This window comes from Colletotrichum truncatum (assembly GCF_014235925.2).
Source record: "Colletotrichum truncatum strain CMES1059 chromosome Unknown Contig_0001, whole genome shotgun sequence".
Taxonomy (NCBI): Eukaryota; Fungi; Ascomycota; class Sordariomycetes; order Glomerellales; family Glomerellaceae; genus Colletotrichum; species Colletotrichum truncatum.
The window spans coordinates 9,426,272-9,445,032 of record NW_027222398.1 but is presented as its reverse complement, the minus strand read 5'-3'; the positions used below and the strand labels follow the sequence as shown (position 1 = coordinate 9,445,032).

The 18,761-nt window shown below is 44.1% G+C and overlaps 5 protein-coding genes across 5 annotated transcripts; 3 read left to right on the top strand and 2 right to left on the bottom strand.

Moving 5' to 3' along the window:
• Nucleotides 1-506: 506 nt before the first annotated feature.
• CTRU02_202626 (endoglucanase II (glycosyl hydrolase family 61)) lies at nt 507-1,288 on the top strand (the record flags this gene model as incomplete). Its single annotated transcript, XM_036728788.1, has 2 exons — nt 507-1,167; nt 1,233-1,288. The coding sequence occupies 2 exons, from the start codon at nt 507-509 to the stop codon at nt 1,286-1,288; spliced, it is 717 nt and encodes a 238-aa protein (XP_036579303.1).
• A 1,680-nt stretch (nt 1,289-2,968) lies between these two features.
• On the bottom strand, nt 2,969-3,732 carry CTRU02_202625 (Adenylosuccinate synthetase; the record flags this gene model as incomplete). The annotated part of the gene is made up of 3 exons (XM_036728787.1): nt 2,969-3,502; nt 3,553-3,614; nt 3,663-3,732. The coding sequence occupies 3 exons, from the start codon at nt 3,730-3,732 to the stop codon at nt 2,969-2,971; spliced, it is 666 nt and encodes a 221-aa protein (XP_036579302.1).
• A 3,291-nt stretch (nt 3,733-7,023) lies between these two features.
• Nucleotides 7,024-7,672, top strand: CTRU02_202624 (CFEM domain-containing protein; the record flags this gene model as incomplete). Its single annotated transcript, XM_036728786.1, has 2 exons — nt 7,024-7,258; nt 7,353-7,672. The coding sequence occupies 2 exons, from the start codon at nt 7,024-7,026 to the stop codon at nt 7,670-7,672; spliced, it is 555 nt and encodes a 184-aa protein (XP_036579301.1).
• Nucleotides 7,673-8,636: 964 nt separating this feature from the next.
• CTRU02_202623 (carboxypeptidase 2) lies at nt 8,637-10,318 on the bottom strand (the record flags this gene model as incomplete). The annotated part of the gene is made up of 2 exons (XM_036728785.1): nt 8,637-10,042; nt 10,090-10,318. 2 exons carry the CDS (start codon nt 10,316-10,318, stop codon nt 8,637-8,639), a joined length of 1,635 nt encoding a protein of 544 aa, XP_036579300.1.
• A 7,383-nt stretch (nt 10,319-17,701) lies between these two features.
• On the top strand, nt 17,702-18,399 carry CTRU02_202622 (uncharacterized protein; the record flags this gene model as incomplete). Its single annotated transcript, XM_036728784.1, has 2 exons — nt 17,702-17,927; nt 17,984-18,399. The coding sequence occupies 2 exons, from the start codon at nt 17,702-17,704 to the stop codon at nt 18,397-18,399; spliced, it is 642 nt and encodes a 213-aa protein (XP_036579299.1).
• Between the last annotated feature and the right edge of the window lie 362 nt (nt 18,400-18,761).

The window sequence follows — 18,761 nt, the reverse complement described above, 5'->3', positions numbered from 1 at the left end:
GGTGACCCCGGACGGGAATGTCGGTAAACGTCCCGGGCAAAATTTACCATAGCATCCGGACCATCATCCTCCGCACGCCTACCCCGGAACCTTCGTGGCCGGATCCTTCTCCCCGTCCAACGCGGCTCATTCGCCAAGACGTCGTAGCGTACCAACTAACATCAAACACACGGCAGCATCACGGCCTGTATCTGTCGCCCTCACGGTCTTGGCTCGCCTGGTCACCTGGTCAAGACAAACCCAACCACGTCGCCACCTGCGGTTCAAGACTCCGGGACGAAGAGAGTAAGTAGTAGCAACGAGATCTAACCGAAGAAAAGGGGGGCGTTTAGAATTCTTCATCTATATAAACCAGCAAAACACATCGAAACAAACATGTTGATCATCCCACCTCAGTATCGAACAGGTCGACAAGAGCCCATTCTTACCACTCACTCTTTTCTGGAAACGCCCGGATCCGCCTCATCCTTCGGCCCAACAACACTCGGCTCAAGCAAAGACACACAATGAAGGTCCTTCTCCCTCTCCTCGGTGCCTCATTGGCTAGCGCCCACACCATCTTCTCTTCTCTGGAAGCTGGCGGCGTCAACAATGGCGTTGGCAACGGCGTGCGCGTTCCCTCCTACAACGGCCCCATCGAGGACGTGACCTCCAACTCTCTCGCCTGCAACGGACCCCCGAACCCGACGAGCCCGACCTCCAAGGTCATCACCGTCCAGGCCGGCCAGTCCGTCACCGCCGTCTGGCGCTACATGCTCAGCAGCACAGGCACCGGCCCGGCCGATATCATGGACAGCTCGCACAAGGGCCCCACGATCGCGTACCTCAAGAAGGTATCCGACGCGACCACCGACACCGGTGTCGGCGGCGGCTGGTTCAAGATCCAAGAGGATGGTTTCAGCAACGGCGTCTGGGGTACCGAGAAGGTCATCAACGGCCAGGGCAAGCACACGATCAAGATCCCAGCGTGCATCGCCCCCGGTCAGTACCTCCTCAGAGCCGAGATGATCGCCCTGCACGGCGCCGGCAACTACCCTGGAGCCCAGTTCTACATGGAGTGCGCCCAGATCAACGTCGTCGGCGGCACCGGCACCAAGACCCCTACCAACACCGTCAGCTTCCCCGGTGCCTACAAGGGAACCGACCCCGGTGTCAAGATCAACATCTGTAAGCAAATCCTTCCGCGAATCTCGTAATTTACAACGTGTACTGACAGTTAATCTCCCAATTAGACTGGCCCCCTGTTACCACCTACACCATCCCGGGACCCGCGCTCTTCACTTGCTAAACGCACGAGCCGGAAACAGAAAGGTCATGGGATTTGGCGGCTCCAACTCTCATTCAAAGCGTGATTATTCGGTCTTTTGCACCAACTTCTTAGACTAGGTCATGGCCCTCAGCCGAGCAGACCTAAAGCGCTGCCGGGGAGAGTGCCTGGCCTAGAATTCTTGTACATAGTTACAACAACTGTCAATACATTTGCCTATGGCACCCGCGGAGTTTTATCCGTCAATCACGTCTTTGTAATTGAAGTTTGCTTATAGGTGACTACATGTTGTGAGTAATAGAGTCTACCATGTCCCGTTTCTATTGAACATTCGCCAAATTCGTAAACATTTACCCGGTCAAGTAGTTCGATTAACAGCAGATATTATAAATAAGCAGGAGACTAGGACCTTCGTCACGGAGAGTCGGGAAGCCCATGTGTTAGACGTTCGACACTGGAGGAGGTGATCCGAAAACCAATCCCAGTGTGGTAGATGTCAAGCTACTCCTGCACCATGTGGTATCGTATCGATTCTTAGACTTGCGGAAAAGATACGTAAATCAGGTGAGTACAAGGACCTGCTTTGATTGCACGCGTGACACGATGCTGAAGTGACAGGCAATAGGTGCATCGCATGCGGGGCTCTAGCCAATTAGATGCTGGTAGTGTGACTTCTCGAATAATGAGTATTATATGCCAGCATTGAAAAAAAGAGATCTAGGATGAGTTAGTTTGTACCTGTTGCTAAGCGGTACTCAATAAAATGTTAATTAAAACATGTCGTTGACTTAGAATTTCTAAAATCGATTAATAATTGAACTAGCCTTTAATACAAAACAGTAAATTGGGACAAATCAGAAGAAAAAAGAAACCCAATAAACCAAAAAAAAAAAAAAAAAAGATATGCCCTCACAAGTCACACACATGAGCAAAAAAGACAAAAAGATTTTGACCAGCATGGGGGTCGAACCCACAATCTCCTGATTCCACGGTATATCGTAGTCAGACGCCTTGCCATTGGGCCAACCGGCCAGACAATTCAGAACGCCTTAGGCGCCCGTCTGTGACAGTTGAGCCGACGAGGCGATTGATATCGCTAGGTCATGGCCATTTGCCGTAGGCAATGACGAGACACAGACCCGAACGCAGGGATGGCGCAGGTTTACCCCCCTCGATGGGCGTTGTTGGTTTGTGCGCCAACCAATGATATGATCCCAATTGCATGGGGTTTCTCTAGACGCGAGGGAAAAGAAAAATTTGCTGGCGGGGGATTCCGATGTGGTAATGCTAAATGCCTCAGCCCCTCCTCCCGATGTCGGGGGGTCTATCTGGGATTGACCGACTCCGCCCCCACTAATATGACTGATGGTCTCGTGTGTCTTTTGAAGAAATCAACTAAAATATGACATTCTCATAACGTAAGTGGCTTTTGAAATACACGATAGTTGAGTCGGAGAAGAAATGACCGAACTATCTGTAATAGTCAAGTCGTGGCTATGGGGCTTTCCATTGAATATAGATTGACAGCTTCACCGTGAGAACTTCACTAAGCTCGAAGACGACGAATGATCGTACATGTAGTCTATTGTTTCGTTTTCAAATTCCATAAGCTATGGACAAGACCATTGAGACGTCTCTTCTAATTTTGTCTCGTTTACATCCTAGCTGCACATCTCATCTCATTCCGCACAAAAAACTATTCTAGTATCCGCGGAAGATAAGGTCCTCTCTCTTGGGACCAGTGCCGATCCAGACAACCTTGACGCCGACAATCTTCTCAATGAACTCAATGTACGCGCGCGCCTGCTTGGGCAGGTCGTAATAGGTCTTGGCTCCAGTGGTGGGCGTGTTCCAGCCCTCGAGCTCCTCGTACACAACCTCGGCGTGGTCAAGCGCCTTGAGATCAGCAGGGAAGGAAGCGAATTCCTCGCCGGTGCGCTTGTCCTTGTAGGCAACAGCGACCTTGATGGTGGGGAAAGTGTCGAGAATGTCGAGCTTGGTGAGGTTGATGGCGGTGTAGTGGTTAAGCTGGGTCGAGTACTTGACGACGACAAGGTCGAGCCAGCCGCAGCGGCGCGAGCGACCGGTCGAGACGCCGATCTCGTGGCCAATCTTCTGGAGCTTCTCGCCGACCTCGTTGAGCTGTTCCGTGGGGAAGCCGCCGCCACCGACACGAGTGGTGTAGGACTTGACGACACCGACAATGTTTTTGACCTTTCTGGGGTTGATGCCGAGCTATCATGCGTCAGAAAAGTTGTACATCGAATATTGGACGCTACACTTACACCAGTGAAGACACCGCCAAGGCCAGTGTTGGATGATGTGACATAGGGGTAGGTTCCAAAGTCTGCAGCGGTTAGTTTGTGAACTTGTCAAATGGTTCAACATGGCATACTCAAGTCAAGCATGACAGCCTGGGCACCCTCAACGAGGATCTTGGTGTCCTTGCTCTGCGCGTCAGCCATGATGGGGACGGCATCGACAACGAACGTCTGTACTCTGTCAGTGCCAATTCCACGGTGTCATGACAACAAGAGCCATACCCGGAGGTCCTCTCTGTACTGCTTGAAGCGCTTAATCTCGTCCTCAACGTCATACACAAGCAGGTCGCCGAAGCGCTTCTTGAAGCCGTTGGCCAGGAGGCGGAGCTTGCGCTCAAAGACCTCCTCGTCGAACATCTCGCTAATGGTGATACCAGTGCGAGCGGCCATGGTGCTGTAGGTTGGGCCAATGCCGCGCTTGGTGGTGCCGATGCTGTTACCGCCCAGCTCCTGCTCTTCAAGACCATCGACCTGGATATGGCAGTCGGTGATGATGTGGCAACGGTCGGACACGAACAGGCGCTCGCGGATGTTCTTCAGGCCCTTGGCCTCAAGGTCGGCCATCTCCTTGAAGAAGGTCGGGACGTGGACGACGGCACCGGAGCCGATAAGGCTGATGCACTTGGAGTGCAGAAGACCGGAGGGGAGAAGGTCTGAACAAAAAGGTCACATGTCAGCCGAGACATCACCCACCACATTCTCTAATGAACTTACGGAAATCGTAGCTAACACCATCGACGATGACGGTGTGGCCGGCTGAGAAAGAGATTCACGTTAGAATACCCTCGATTGCTGGCCATCAGGAGTTGATGTGACTCCTACCATTGTGTCCGCCCTAGGACCATCAGCATGCGATTGATTATCCAAAAGGTACCATAGTTCCAACCTGAGCTCTGGCGCAAATCTGCGCATCGCTTCCGAGGCTATATTCGTGGGTTAGAGAGCAAGGGCGACGGACGAGGGAACAAGGGGAGAGCTTACACGTCAACGAGCTTTCCCTTGCCCTCGTCGCTGCAGGTTAAGATGACATGTTAGTTTCGGAACGTGTAGAGCAATTGACACAGCAGGACAGCAGATAGTCGAGAGGGCATCTCTTGGCACAACAGGTATTCACCCAAACAGACAAAATGGTACATGTCCGTGTGTAACTTGGAGCTCTCGATACGCTTCTTGTCCTGCTGGCTGAAGCCGGTGGTGGCATGGTAAAGCAAAAAGGTGTAAAGCAAAGCGGAAACGCAGAAAGGCAAGAAAGTCACCAAAGAAACAGTGACAACAGAGATGATGAGGGAGACGGAAGAAAAGGGCCGCAAAGAGTGACAGCTTACCCCCACTGGGCGCCGAGAACGATGTCAATCGTAGCCATGGCGTCGGGTAGAAGTGCGGTGGGATATGAATCCAATTCGTGTTTCCACGTAGCGAGCAACAAATGAGCTGATTGTCAAGTATGGGTTGCTGCGATCGCAACGTCGGTCTGCGATAGTCTCAAAAAAACAATCAGAAGGGAGAAGACGCGGGGTTTAAAAATTCCATGGAGGGGCAGGTTTTGCTTTGGCGGGGGTCTCCAATTCTGCGCTCCACCCCTACAGAGGGAGTCACTGGTGGTCTGTGACTCCTTCAGCGAATGCAGAACCTGTAATTGCGCTATCGGAATGTCGGCAGTACGTACCGCGGTAATTACGTACCAATGACCGGCCGCACGGGACGGAACCGCCCGGAGTGGAAGAATCTGGCAAGACCGGACCTCACGTGCCTTGCTGCCTTCCTTGAGCCACAAGTCGAAGCCACAAGTCGAAGCCACAACAACAAGCCACGGCCATGTGCCACAAACCGGAAGCCACAGCTCGTTAGCCACAGTTATCCTCCAGCCATAATCACCCGCCACAAGGCTCACCTTCAGCCATTGCTGATTGAATTCCTTTCCCTCTCCACAGGTTCCCGCCTCTAGTAGTGCAAAGTACATACTACTATTTATTGCCTGCCGCTTGAACTTGAATACCACCAATGCCAACCCACCCGAACCATGCCACGGCGGTCATTACCCAATACGAAAAGTCAACCTGAGTTCTGACCAGTTTCTTACTTGTGTGTATATATACTATGTAGAGCACCTACATCCCTTTTGTCTTTGAATAGTAAGATCTACCACATCCATGTCCCCAAGTACTGGCTCACCTACGGTAACCAGCCTACTCATCTATGCACGGATAGTATAACAGTCAATCTCACCTCTTCTCCCCAGACTGTTCTGCGCTTTATGGTGACTCTAGTCGACCTAAAATCCTTCCGCCGAACACCGAGCTGGATCTCCACTACCTTAACCCATCACCCATGTTGGGTATCGTAGAGGTTGACCGTCATGCTGATTCCGCCCCTGTTCCACTCCACTGTCATGTGCCCAGTCTGCCTGCGTCTCGGACACAGAGAGATGGCCAATTCGCTGTATTCAGTCCTGCCTCATTTCATTTCTTGCCTCTTGGCCTTCTCGGCAGATCTGGGCGGATTAGCCGCTCCGGGATGCTACGATAATTGCATTAACAAATATTTTCACGTGGCCATGTATCTCTTGAGCAAGTGGACAACCTCGGATGCTTGGCACTTCGCCGACCAACAGGATTTGCATCGATCAAGCTCCCTCTCTTTGTCCCTCTTTCGGATGAGTTGCCGAACAGGGGAGCGAGCCCCAGGCGTATTCAGCCCGGCTACTATGTGAGTACACTACTATGTAGCACTATGAGAAGCTGAAAATTTGCGTCCCAACCCAACTAGGGGGTGCCCAAGCTCCATCCAATCTTATCTGATCCCATCAGATAAACTTCCTCCACCCATTCACCACCCCCCTCAGGCCATTATCAATCTTATCGACTCGTCCAACCAATCACTACTCTCATCACACTCCACAACACCGTCAAAAAACCCCTGGAAGAGGGGCGCGAATAAGGCGAACATGTCAAAAGGTCTCTAACCGAGCATCCTGAATCGGCATGGTGCCTTTCTCCAACACCTCAAATCCCTGCCCAACTGGCCGGACCATCTTCCCATCCTGGGCTGGAGATGCACCACCGAACCACCCAACACGAGTTTATTGCCCATTTCTCTTCACTAAGTCGTTGGTGATACCCGGAACAAATGTGCCAAGGACGGTCTGGTCTGCTTGGCTAGGGGGAGCCACTATGCAGGACCTTGACTCTGTGTACTGCCTCTACTACCTAGTAGTAGTAGACCACTTGCTTTCGGGCGCGTCGGATCTTAAAGCCGCATACAGAACTGCATGTACATAACACGCACCCATACCCGCGGTGCGAAGCTCTGAGAAGCTTTTCTTCTTCTTCTTCTTTCCCTCATCCCTCTCACTTCGCCCGTTAATTAACCCTCTTCGCGTCTATCTCAACTGCTTATACGCAAGACCAAGGCTACCCTAAACCCACCATCGTCAAAATGAAGTACTCCTACGTCCTCCTTGCTGCCGCTGGCCTCGTTGCCGCCCAGAAGAAGTTCACCGACGTTATCCCTGCCTGCTCCAAGGACTGCCTGATCGATGCCGTCAAGAAGGGCACTCCCTGCAGCAGCATCGACGACTCCAAGTGCATCTGCGAGGCCACCAACTACCGTAACATCTACACCGTTGGCGTCCCTTGCGTTCTTGCCGCCTGCCCTGCTGATGTTGCCACCGGTATGTTAACATGCTTTCTTTCTTTCTTTCTTTCTTCCCTCTTTTGCAATAAATCCTCTTCTCTCGCCGGTGTGGTATTAACGTGAAACTCCAGGCGAGCTCCTCCCCGCCGCTGCCCAGTTCTGCCGTGAAGTTACCGGCGGTGCCACCGCTCCCCCCGTCGAGTCCGCCTCTGCTGCCGTTTCTTCCGCCGTCTCCTCCGCCATCGCTTCCGCCTCTGCTTCCGCCTCCGCGGCTGCTTCCGGCGCTGCTTCCAACGCCACCGCCAGCGTGACCGGCGCTCCTACCGCCTCATCCGGCTCCTCTGGCACCGCCGCTACCGTTGCCACTACTGCCCAGCCCGCCGGCGCCGCCGCCGTCGGCTCCATGGGTGCCTTCGGCATGATTGCCCTCGGTGCTCTTGCTGCCTTCTAAGCCAGTCGCGAGATGGGCCTTGTACCTTATATAATATATAGATGAAGCAATGGTTATGGAATGATACCTCTGTGTGGGGCGGGTTTTAGGATAAAATAATAATTAAAGTAACTAAAATATCCGGATATCAACTCTGTTCCTTCAATCGCATAATCTACTTGACTCTTCCAGCACAAAAAGACGTTCTGGATTTATTGTAATGGGGTAATGGTGTTTGCCGTTTAGGCTGTAACATGAAGCATACAGAGAATTTAGTATGTTCACGCTTGCTCAATTCGTATTCAAGCAGGAGTTTTTCTTATGCATCCATCAACAATGGTGAAGATCAATCAATGCCACTTTGTTTTGTATTCGAGTCAGAAATTTTTGCAAATACAAAAGTCAACCACCATGTAGCGTGATATGACTTAGCCTGTAGCAGCAGCTGACCATCACACAAGGTATGGATTGATCAGCAAAAACGGCGAAGATTCACAGAATGATATTCCTATTCCACAGAAACCCGCTTGAAATTTCCTTTCTTTGTAAACATTACGCCCTTCATAACGTATAAGGGGCACACCTCGCTGCATGCTATGGCGATGGAAGGGAGAGAAGAGAGAAACATGGATTGATACATGATCAAGTTGGAGATACGGTTAATCGGGGCAGGGTGACTTTACAGTATTCAAACATTACTAACCGTAGGGCAGAAGAAGTCCTTGGCAGACATGGAAATTAGCCGCAAGATGTTAGAACAATCCCAAAGTCTAACAAAACCGATGCAGCGGAGTATTGAGCGCCACTCTCATCGTAACCCGGAGTTCCCGACTGGACCCACCACTGAGTCTTGTCACCGTGGAGGAAACATTCAACTGCATCGCTGATAGTAGTTGTATCCAATCATTTACTTTCCTATACACATCATGCATTATTGTATACCTACTATACACACCATTTCCCTTCTCTCTGCGAGTCAATGACTCTACGCCATGACCCTGTAGACAGGGTACTCATCGCCGACGTTGACGGGCAGAATGTTGAACGTGGCATATGAGTCGATTCCCTCAGGCTCCAGAGTGACAAAGGCATGAGCAGCATTCTTCTGTCTCGTGCTAACCCAGAAACCTCCAGCCGGGATGCGAATCTCCTTCTTCACCGCAGATGTCTCAACCGTGCTTCTCGCCACACCCTCGTACTTGGAAGCAGCAACGGCGGCGCTGGTGACGTTCAGAGCCTCAACCTCGCCGCTGAAATCATACTGCAGCGTCTGGACCTCCACTCCGGCAACCCGGAGACGCTCAGCCACGTCCGCCCACGCCTTCGAAAACACATACGCCTCAGGACGAGCGCGAGTGAGGTTCGCGACAACGGGGGTGGTGTTGAGGAACTGCACCGGGATGTCAACCAGCTTGCCAGACTCGGCCTCGATGAATTGCCAAGAGATGTTGGTCGGGCGCGCAGACTCGGTGATGATGATGTCCTCCGTACTCTCGATGAACTTGGCGCGCGCATTCTCGACCGTCTGGTAGACTTCCTCGGCATGGTCGGCAGCCGTCTGGACAAGAGTCTCAACCATGGTAAGACCAGTAGCTACACGACGCTGGAAGTGCTGATCAGCCAAGCCGATGCCGCGGGTCTCGGTCAAGAACATGATGGCCTGGCTCAGCGCAACGGAGCTATCACCGATCTTGGCGTCGCCAGTCGTCTCCTCCAGCACAATGTCATCCGTGCCATCAGGACCGACGACGTAGGGGCCCCATCGGAGACCCCTACGCTCCATCGCCGCCGCAATGGCATTCGCGAACAGAGCCTCGGACATCTCGCGGATATCGGGATGGATGTTTGCGTTCTTCATCGCCGAGAACTGTCCGTCCTGCGCATCGATCCACTGCTCCTTGGCACCCCACGGCTGCGTGGGACTGAACTCGTGGCAGTCGACGCCGACATGTGGCGCGAAGCCCATGACGAGCTTCTTGATGTCGCGAGTCTGCTGACGGGCGAGCTTGGTATGGTCACGGTTCGGGTCGAAGTTGGTTGCGAAGTAGCGCTGGAAGTACGCCACGCCGTCGGGGTTGTAACGCGGCAACATCATGATGTCCACCTTGTCGAGGATGGAGGCCGCCCAGGTGGCATTGGCGTCGAACCTGCCGAGAAGAGCAAGGAGGGCCTGATCACCGCCGGGTTCGTTGCCGTGCACGCCACCTTGCATCCAGATACGCACCTTTCCTGGGGCGCTGGCGTTCGCGTAGGTGTCAAGGTTGCTTGCCGGGATGCGCTTGGAGGTCGACAGGTAGACATAGGGGATTGTGCGGCCTTCCTCTGACTGGAAGTCGGGGTTGTGATATGTCAACCAGTCATTTCGGGACGCGAGGGTCTGCAGATAGTAGTCTACGATTCTATTAGATGAGTCAATGCCATATTCAGAGTTTACTCACCTAGCGTCGCCTGGTCTGTCGGACCGCTTGTGCCATTGGCAAAGGTGCTGGGCACGCTGTCTGGGTTTGCGAAGGCGGGAGAGGAGAGCTCAACACCCTCGACTTCTGGGAAGTTGGCAGCAACCACCTCGCTATCCGGAATCACCTCCACCTGGTTGCTGGCATAGGTGAGTGCGGTAGCCAGGCCTGCGTGAAGCAGGCCCAGAGCTGTAGTATCCTGGTAGCGCATTGTCGTCGCGATTGTCCCCGGGCTTGACTCAGCCTGTCTTGGTGGCTCTTGACAGTTGGTAAACACGGTGGTGACCGGAGAGCTTTCCAGCCGGGAGCTGCAGCTTGGGTGTTCATTTTATTTAAGCTGATCGCTTTCTCTCGGCCTCTTGCGGAGTTCAGCCGAACTCGATTGCATTGCCAAGGCCTCACTTTTCCTGTCCCACTGCTCATAACGTCACGTCGTCTAGTTCGCGGCATGTCAATCACGGTATTTGCTCTGGAGCTATGCAGGAATAGGCATCTGTTTATCTCCAATGTGGAGGGGGCCCCTCAAAGTGTGGGGTTTTAATGTCTTGGGGAACCTTTCAAAATCTCCGGAATTCCCTGACATGGTCAGCGATATCGCTTGCCAAGAGGTGTTATCTTGCCAAGACATACGCAGTCCCATGCCGCCGGGCAACTCGACGCTGTTTGTTAAATCTGCTTGTCAAAATAATTTGTGAATTTATTAGAGAATGAAGAGCATGGGTGCAAGGGTACGGCAGTCCGCAGGGACCACTGGGTCAAAATTCAAAGTGTTGATAGGAACACACCGTAAGTGGCTACTAACGGTATCTCCCGTATGACAATTATCGTTTTTATAAATTAAAGGTAGGACGGTATCTCGTTTACTATATAGACCTATATCTTTCTACTAGGATCTACGAAAATCTATTAGAATATCTATATTCTGCTTCCGGCTAATTAAGAGCATGGTCTATACGTTAGAATCGATAAATAAATAGGATTTTAGTAAGGTACAGAACTTCTTCCTTTTTCCTTATGCCTAGTAGATAATAGGTAAGTAACCCCTACTATACGGAAATTTATAATACTCCTAATACTTTTTTACGAAAAATCGATATAAAACCTCCTTATACTTTTTATAATTTTATTTTTTTTATTTTTTATTTTTTAGTTATCTTACTTTAGACTTTATATAGTTTTATATAAATATATACTAACCGTTAGAATCCGTATAGATTTATATAACTCTAGGCGTTAGGCGTCGCTTTGTTATATCTTATATAGGTACTTTATAAACCTATACGATATCCTATACTATTTTATAATATCTTTATAATATCCTATATATTATCCTTATATTTCCGTATAAAGCTAAATAATATCTAATAAGTCTATATAAGATAGCCTAGGCTATAAAGCTAGCTATAAAGCTTATTCTAAATAAGATTAGAAAGGTAAAGATTCTTATAAATCTACTTATAGAATTACTTACTTTATATAACTATGCTATAGGAACTAGCTTTTATTTTACTTATTTATATACTTCTATATTCTATTTATAGCTTTATACTAATCTATTATAGGTTATATCTTTTATACTAGTAATATTTTAATTAATATAATTCTTAATAATAAAGATATAAAGGTATAGTTTTTATATACTTCTATATATATTTTATAACTTACTTATATATTATATAAGCTTATAACTTAATTAATATATGCTTTATAATAAAGAATAGAAAGTAATAGAAAAAATCTCTTAATTATAAGCATATATAGAATATAAATACCTTCTTTATATACGTTTATAAAAACGCTTATAAAGGTATAGATTAGTATAAGAACTATACTAAAAGTAATAAACTTTTTAATACTTATATTATTCTAAATAGTTATGCTAGCTATACTAACTATATATATAATTCTAACGCTTCTAACTATAGCTTTAGTAAGTTTTATCCTAGTCTATAGGCTATTATATAGGTATTAACTAGCTTTATATAGCCTTATCTCTAATAAAGCAAGCTATTACGGAGTAATACCTTATATATATATTAGTAAGAAGATATATATTTCCTATATAGAAATAGACTTTCTTAATACGGTTTATAGCGTTAAGCCTAAGTATATATAGCTTATTAGAAAAGCGTTAATCTTTATAATAGATAAGCTTACTAACGTAAACTATAGTATACTTCTATATAAAGCTAATATTATCTATATAAAGTTACTAACTATATTTCTATATAGATAATAAAACAGGCGCTAGACCCGTAGCTACTAACAACTAACAAAAATACCTAACCTATATAATTACTATTATCCTTAGTAATTTAGAATAGGGGGCGAATTGCTAATTCGTAGCTATAAGTCTAGGAATAAAGGAAATAGTATTAATTAATAATTAAAAGTATTTGTAAACCTAAATAAAAGAGACGAATGAAAAAAGCTTAAGAATTAGCTTCGTAATTACAGAATTTCTAAAACGAGTAACTATATATAATAATAATAATAATTCCTCTATCTACGATATCCTAGCCTATAGCCTCGAAGGCTTTCCCTCGCGCGCCGCCTTATGCCTCTTTATTAGTAGGCCTTACGCGCTTCTAACCCTTTTAGCTACTATATATCCTAACCCTATCTTAATAAGAATAAATCTATCGATATTAAGCTTTTTACTAACTAATTAAAACCTTATAAAATCCTATACGATTATATAATAACTAAAGATAACGTAAATATATATTTATATAATATTATAAATACCTACTAAAGCGTATAAAATTAGGAATCTAGTATATAGAACGTTAAGTATACTTATAAGAATAAAAGGATAGATATAAGCGTTTATAGTTAGTAACTTTAGTTTATAAGTTAGGTACCTTTATATAAGGTTTAATACCCTTATATAAAGGCGTAAGACTACTTATACCTTTGCGTTTTTACGTTTTTAAAATACCTAAATTATATTTCTTTACTTATACTAATACTTTCCTATTTTCCTTTATAAATATCTATATAGATTATATCCTACGTAAATATAGCTAGTTAGCTATATATAGATCTTACTCCTTTTTAATCTATTATTATAGAAAAGTTTTAAGATAGTTAGACTTATTCTAATATAATTATATTTTTTTCTAAATCTTTCTAAATCTAAGTCTTTCTATTAATATTTAAGTACTTTTTATAAAGCTTAAACCTTTACTATAAAGTTAGAATAAAGTTTTCTAACGCCTTATTATAATATATTTTCTAACTCTTTTTTAATTATAGACTTTCCGATTTAGATATTTTTCTATGCTTATATATAGAAGGCTTTATAATCTTATAACGTAGCTTAGAAGATATTTAGAAATATTACTAACTATAGTATTATTAAACTCCTAAGTAGTTTTAAGTAGTATTTAATTAAGCTATAAACTTCTTTACTTTTCTAATAAGTAATAAAGCATATATTATAAGAGACTTTAGCTAAGAATTCCTTTTATATATATATATTAACATAGTTATATTATTAATAACTTAGTATTATATAAAGCATACTATATAGTCTTTCCTAAAAAAGTAGCTAACTAACTAAAAGAGATATAATACTAACGGAAAAGTTAGACTATACTAAGTCTAAACTTTATTTAGTTACTTAACATATATAATAAACTACTTCTATTTAAGTTTAAAATCTATACTTATATTAATATATACTTTCGTTATATTATATAGTTTTATATTAGGTTTTCTATATATATAGCTTATTCTATTTTAGCTTAATATCTTTCTATACTAACGTTATAAAGTATTATATTATAAACTATTCGGTTAGACTATAGTATAGAAACTATCTTAATTATAAGAAGCTATTAATATTTATTATAAAGCTATACGAAAGAGGTTCCTTCGTAGCTAGGTTAGACTATCTCTATTTAGTTTTATAACTATTAGATCTTTAGTAAAAGCATCTATAATATTAAGATTAAAAGCTAATAAAACTAGCTTTATTAAGTATAGTTAGTAACTTAGAAAGTATATATTACTATTTTATTATTCTAATTAGATATTAATATTACTAAGTATACTTTTATTAACTATAATCGTTAGGTTTATTTAATAACTAATTACTTTCTAATTATATTATACTTTTATTTATCTTTATACTAATTATCTATAAAGACTTTACCTCTTTCGTAAACCTTTAAAATAACTATTATATTTATTTATAAAAAAGTCGCTTATATATTATTTTTAGTTAACTATAGAAACTTTACTTTTACCTAGATAATAAAACTATATAAGACTTTACTTAACTAATCGACTATATAAAGATCTAAATACTTCTAGATCTTTTAGGAAAGGAAGAACTTAATTTAGATTAATACCTTCTAATTAAAACCTCTTAGGTTTATAATAAGATTATAAAGTCTATATAAATATTTCCTTTAGTTATAGACTTTTACGGTTTATAATACCTTCGTATAAAAGTATATAACTTCTTATAGTAATAGTTAGAAGATTATATTTAGGCTAAGATATAATTAAAGCTATCTTTACTATTAAAGTAGACTAATAGTATTAAGTAAGTAAAAGAATAGTTCCGTAACCGTAGGATTAGAATAAATAAGCTTTATATATTACTATTAGAAAGTAATAATAATCTAGACTTAGATAAAGTCTAGATATCTATATTTATAAGACTATTTATTTCCTATCTTTATATTATTATCTCGTTTTTTTCTTCTTTTTCTTAATTTTCTCTTTCTAAAGTAATATCTTCTTAGGCTTCCTTTATACTTTTTTACTTTTCTACCTTCGAGAATATATGCTTACGTATCCTTAAGTCTCCTTTTTATCTTTATTACTTCTTATACTTTAAGTAAAGGTTTCTATATAGTTTAAGTCTAAATTCGTATAGAAGGTATACTTTTAGGTAACTTTATATAAATATTAATAATAGGTAAAGCCGTCTTCCTAATAGTTATGCTTTTAAAAAGATATTACTTAAGTTATAACTTTTTTAAGACTTATAGTTTAGAGACTATTATATCTACTTAACTTTTAGAAATAAGTATAATAATATAGACGTCTTTATTAAAAGTAATTAAAGCTTCGCATAAGAATATAAAAAGGTTTATAGCTTTATATACTACCTTATAAAACTTATATATATCCGTTAGGTTTTTAATAATAATAAGTATTACTTTCTAGCTTTGATTAAGGAATTACTTCTTAGATATAAACTTCGCTAAGACCTAACCTATTATATCTATATATAAAGTAAATTTAGAAGTTAATAAGAACTTTAACTTCCTAATAAACTTCTTAATAAACTAAATACGTATATATATCTAAATAGAAATTCTATCTATATCTATAATATAGAAAGATATAACCTATAAGTAAATAATTATATTAATAGTTAGGTTTAGAATTAATTTTGTCTAAGTTTGTTAAATACTAGCTATATATTCTTCTAAGCCTTTAGTTAAAATAATAAAGAGACTTCTATCTAGTTATATATCTAGTATATAAAAAGCTTATTTAATTAGGTTTATTTTATTATTAGAAAGTCGTATATAAGGTAGATTCGTAACTATCGGGATTTTAAAGTCGTTAGTATATATAAGATCGATTTCGTATAGTTTGTTAACCTCGGATAGATTAAGTAAACAAAACGCATACGTCTCCTACTTCTATAGTAGTTTTACTAAGAAGTAATCAAGGTTAGCCTGCTTTAGGTACCTTAGCGATATATTCGTAAATAATACTATAAATATTGCTAATAAGGAAGAGGTATATAATTACGGATAAATTTCTATACGGCTATATAAAAACCTATATATATACGTATAGTAAATACTAAATTCGCTTAGTTCTATGATAGCTATATAGTAAATTAACTAAAATTAATTGTCTATGCGGGTGGTGTAGGTCTATCTCGCGTAGGTTGCCTAATATAGTAATATTATGAATTTTGACCTAGTGGTCCCTGCGGACTGCCGTACAAGGGTTATATTTAGTGCTCTCTGAGAAGATCTTTATCCGATTTAGTTTAGGAACCGAATGTTGTTACTATCGTAGTGGCAGAGCTGGGGAAATGCAATTTTTCGACACTACTAACGTTACTATGCATAATGTTACGACCCGTTAAGTATGCCTAACAGAGAAACTAGCCCCACTCGAGGACAGCGGCTAGAGACAAGATATATGCAGGCTTTGATTGATTGATTGATTTATTCCTACTCGGTTATGAAGCCGCTCTTATGCCAGCAGCTATGCCCGGAAAGCGGGGTTTGGCAGGTAGCCGAAGCGTCGACAATGAACAGCGACGCCCCACTTCGCCCTGATGTTGCATCAGGGCCAGCTATCCCCAAGCTCCCCACTATGTTCTCTATTCTGTGTGTTTGTGCCCTCTGTTGAAGAAGTGTGTTGCTCTCCTGTCTGCTTTCTCGCTTTTGTGTTGCTCTCTAGAATGCTTGTTTTGCGTCCTCCTGCTTCGGTTCAGTTGGTGCTGGTAGCACCGTATCTGGTTCTTTGTACCTACAGTCTCCCCCCAGCGCTCAGCTTTGTCTCTTTGTTTTGTCCGTATCCTCCCGGACTTGTATGTGCCGTTTTCTCAGTTGCATCTGTAAATTCTTTGTTGCCTCCTGCCGGGTTCCTATGTAGCCTCTTGTTTCTTGCCTGTTGACCACTATTGCCCTCCACCACATTGGCCCAAGGGTCTTCCACGAAGCACAATGCTCCACTGACTCCGACATGTTCGATTACTGGGTATGAGAGCTCCCGCACAGATTCCGCAGACATTGTCGCGCGTTGAAGGGACACCAATCCTTCTTCGCAAAAGGGGCGACAGGGGACCAGTCTGTCTATGGTCTGTAGTATTGTGTGGCATCGATCGTAGCATGCCTAATGCCTGGTGCTTTCTCCGTGCGGAAGGTGATACTGTTCTGTCGGACTCATCTTTGTCGTTGTGGGACGTTGCAAACTTTGTCGGGGGTGACAGGTGACCCAAAACCTGTCGGCGGCTGTTGTGTTGAAGTTGATTGTTTGGGCGCAGTCTTAGTGCTTCGTGTAGCGGCTTGTGGCTCGCCTGTGGTGGTGGTAACAGTGTTGTCTATTGATATGTCGTATTTTGCGGCTTGCTCTCAAGTTTTTCATTGTAGTCGGGGCGTGCTCTGCGGCCATCTTGGGCCCCTTTGGGACGTAGAATCAAGGCCGAGGATGGCATTGCATCGAAGGGGGCTCTGTGGCCGCGAGCACGCGTATTTGGGGCCGTTTTTGCTCCGATTTTCAAAAATTTCGTTCTCGCTGTTGTTGATGTTTTTACCGTCGGTCCTGTCCCAGGACCGCTTATCATCCGTCGGTCCTGCTTATCGTCACGTGACCTGTATCCTAGTTCTTCCGTTCCGTAGGGGTTGTTACGACGTAACGGCTGACGGCCGTCCCTATAACCGCTGAGCCCCTGCGGGGTCGTCGTCAGTGGTCTGTTAACTGTCGGGTCGTAACATCAGCTCCCCTCTTAAAGGTCTTGTCCTCGAGACCTGAGTATAAGTAGGTCGTTAGTCCCAGGTTGGGGATCCACAAATTTGCTTCCTTTGTTTTTCATGATGCTGACACCATGTCAGGTCGCGTTCGAAAGACAAAGTCGCACTTGACTGTGATAAAAGATCGTGAGAGAGCTGCGCTTATTGAATACGTGGAGTCCCGATCGATTGCTAGCGACATGCCTTGCACTCGTTGTTTCCGTGCAAAGGTCCCGTGTCGTTTTGGCGAGAAGTCTACACGCTGTAGGACTTGCATCGAGGCGAAGAAACCTTGTGACGGCGTCCTCGTGGCGTCTACTCGTAAGTCGTGTTTTTGTGTTTTCGCTGTTCTGGGGGTTGCTAATGTTTGCTTCTAGTTCAGAAGTTGAACTCTCAGCAAAAGGAGTGGGATGAGAAAGAAGAGAAAGCGGGTGAGGAGCTATTCGCGCTTCATCAAGAGTTTGCTCGTTTGCAAGTTCAAATAGCGGATGCTGCAGGTCGTCTGAAACGGATTCGGACGGTCCGTAAGATGGTTCGGGAGCGGCAGACCGAAGTTTTTGAGCGTGGTATGCAGGAGGTTGACAGGGAGGATAGCGTCCTGGCGGACGACGAAGTCCTACCTGCCTTGGATGCTCACGAGAGGTTCGTCGTTAGTGACCTCCAGGCAGTAGGTCTCGGGAATAATCCTCCTTGGTCCCTTTTTGGTTTTGGTGACGAGTTTGTGGGTTTGGGTCCTCTAGTGGATGGCGCGGGTGCGGGGAGTGTTGGAGGTTCCTCGGCTACTCAGGGCTAGGTATTCCTAGGCGAAGAAACGTTTTGTTGCCCTGGGGTTTCTTGGTTGGTCGAAACTTAGGTTAAGGGTTTCTGACGCGAGGGTTGTGTATTAGTCTTTGCATGACTTTGGCGTGCTGTCGTGTTTCCCATTGCGTCTAGTATTCTTGAAGTTCCTCTTATACGTGCTCTAAGTTTGATACGGGTTCCCATGTGTTTTCTTCGTGTCCGTAGTTTTTCCACTTGATTAGGTATTATATTTCTATGTCATCGTACTAATCGATATGATCGAGGATCCTTTCGACCTCGTAGTCCTGTTCCGGGTCGACTTCGATATAGTCTATAGTTCGTGATCCTTTTGGTGCTGGCTCGAGAAGTGAAATA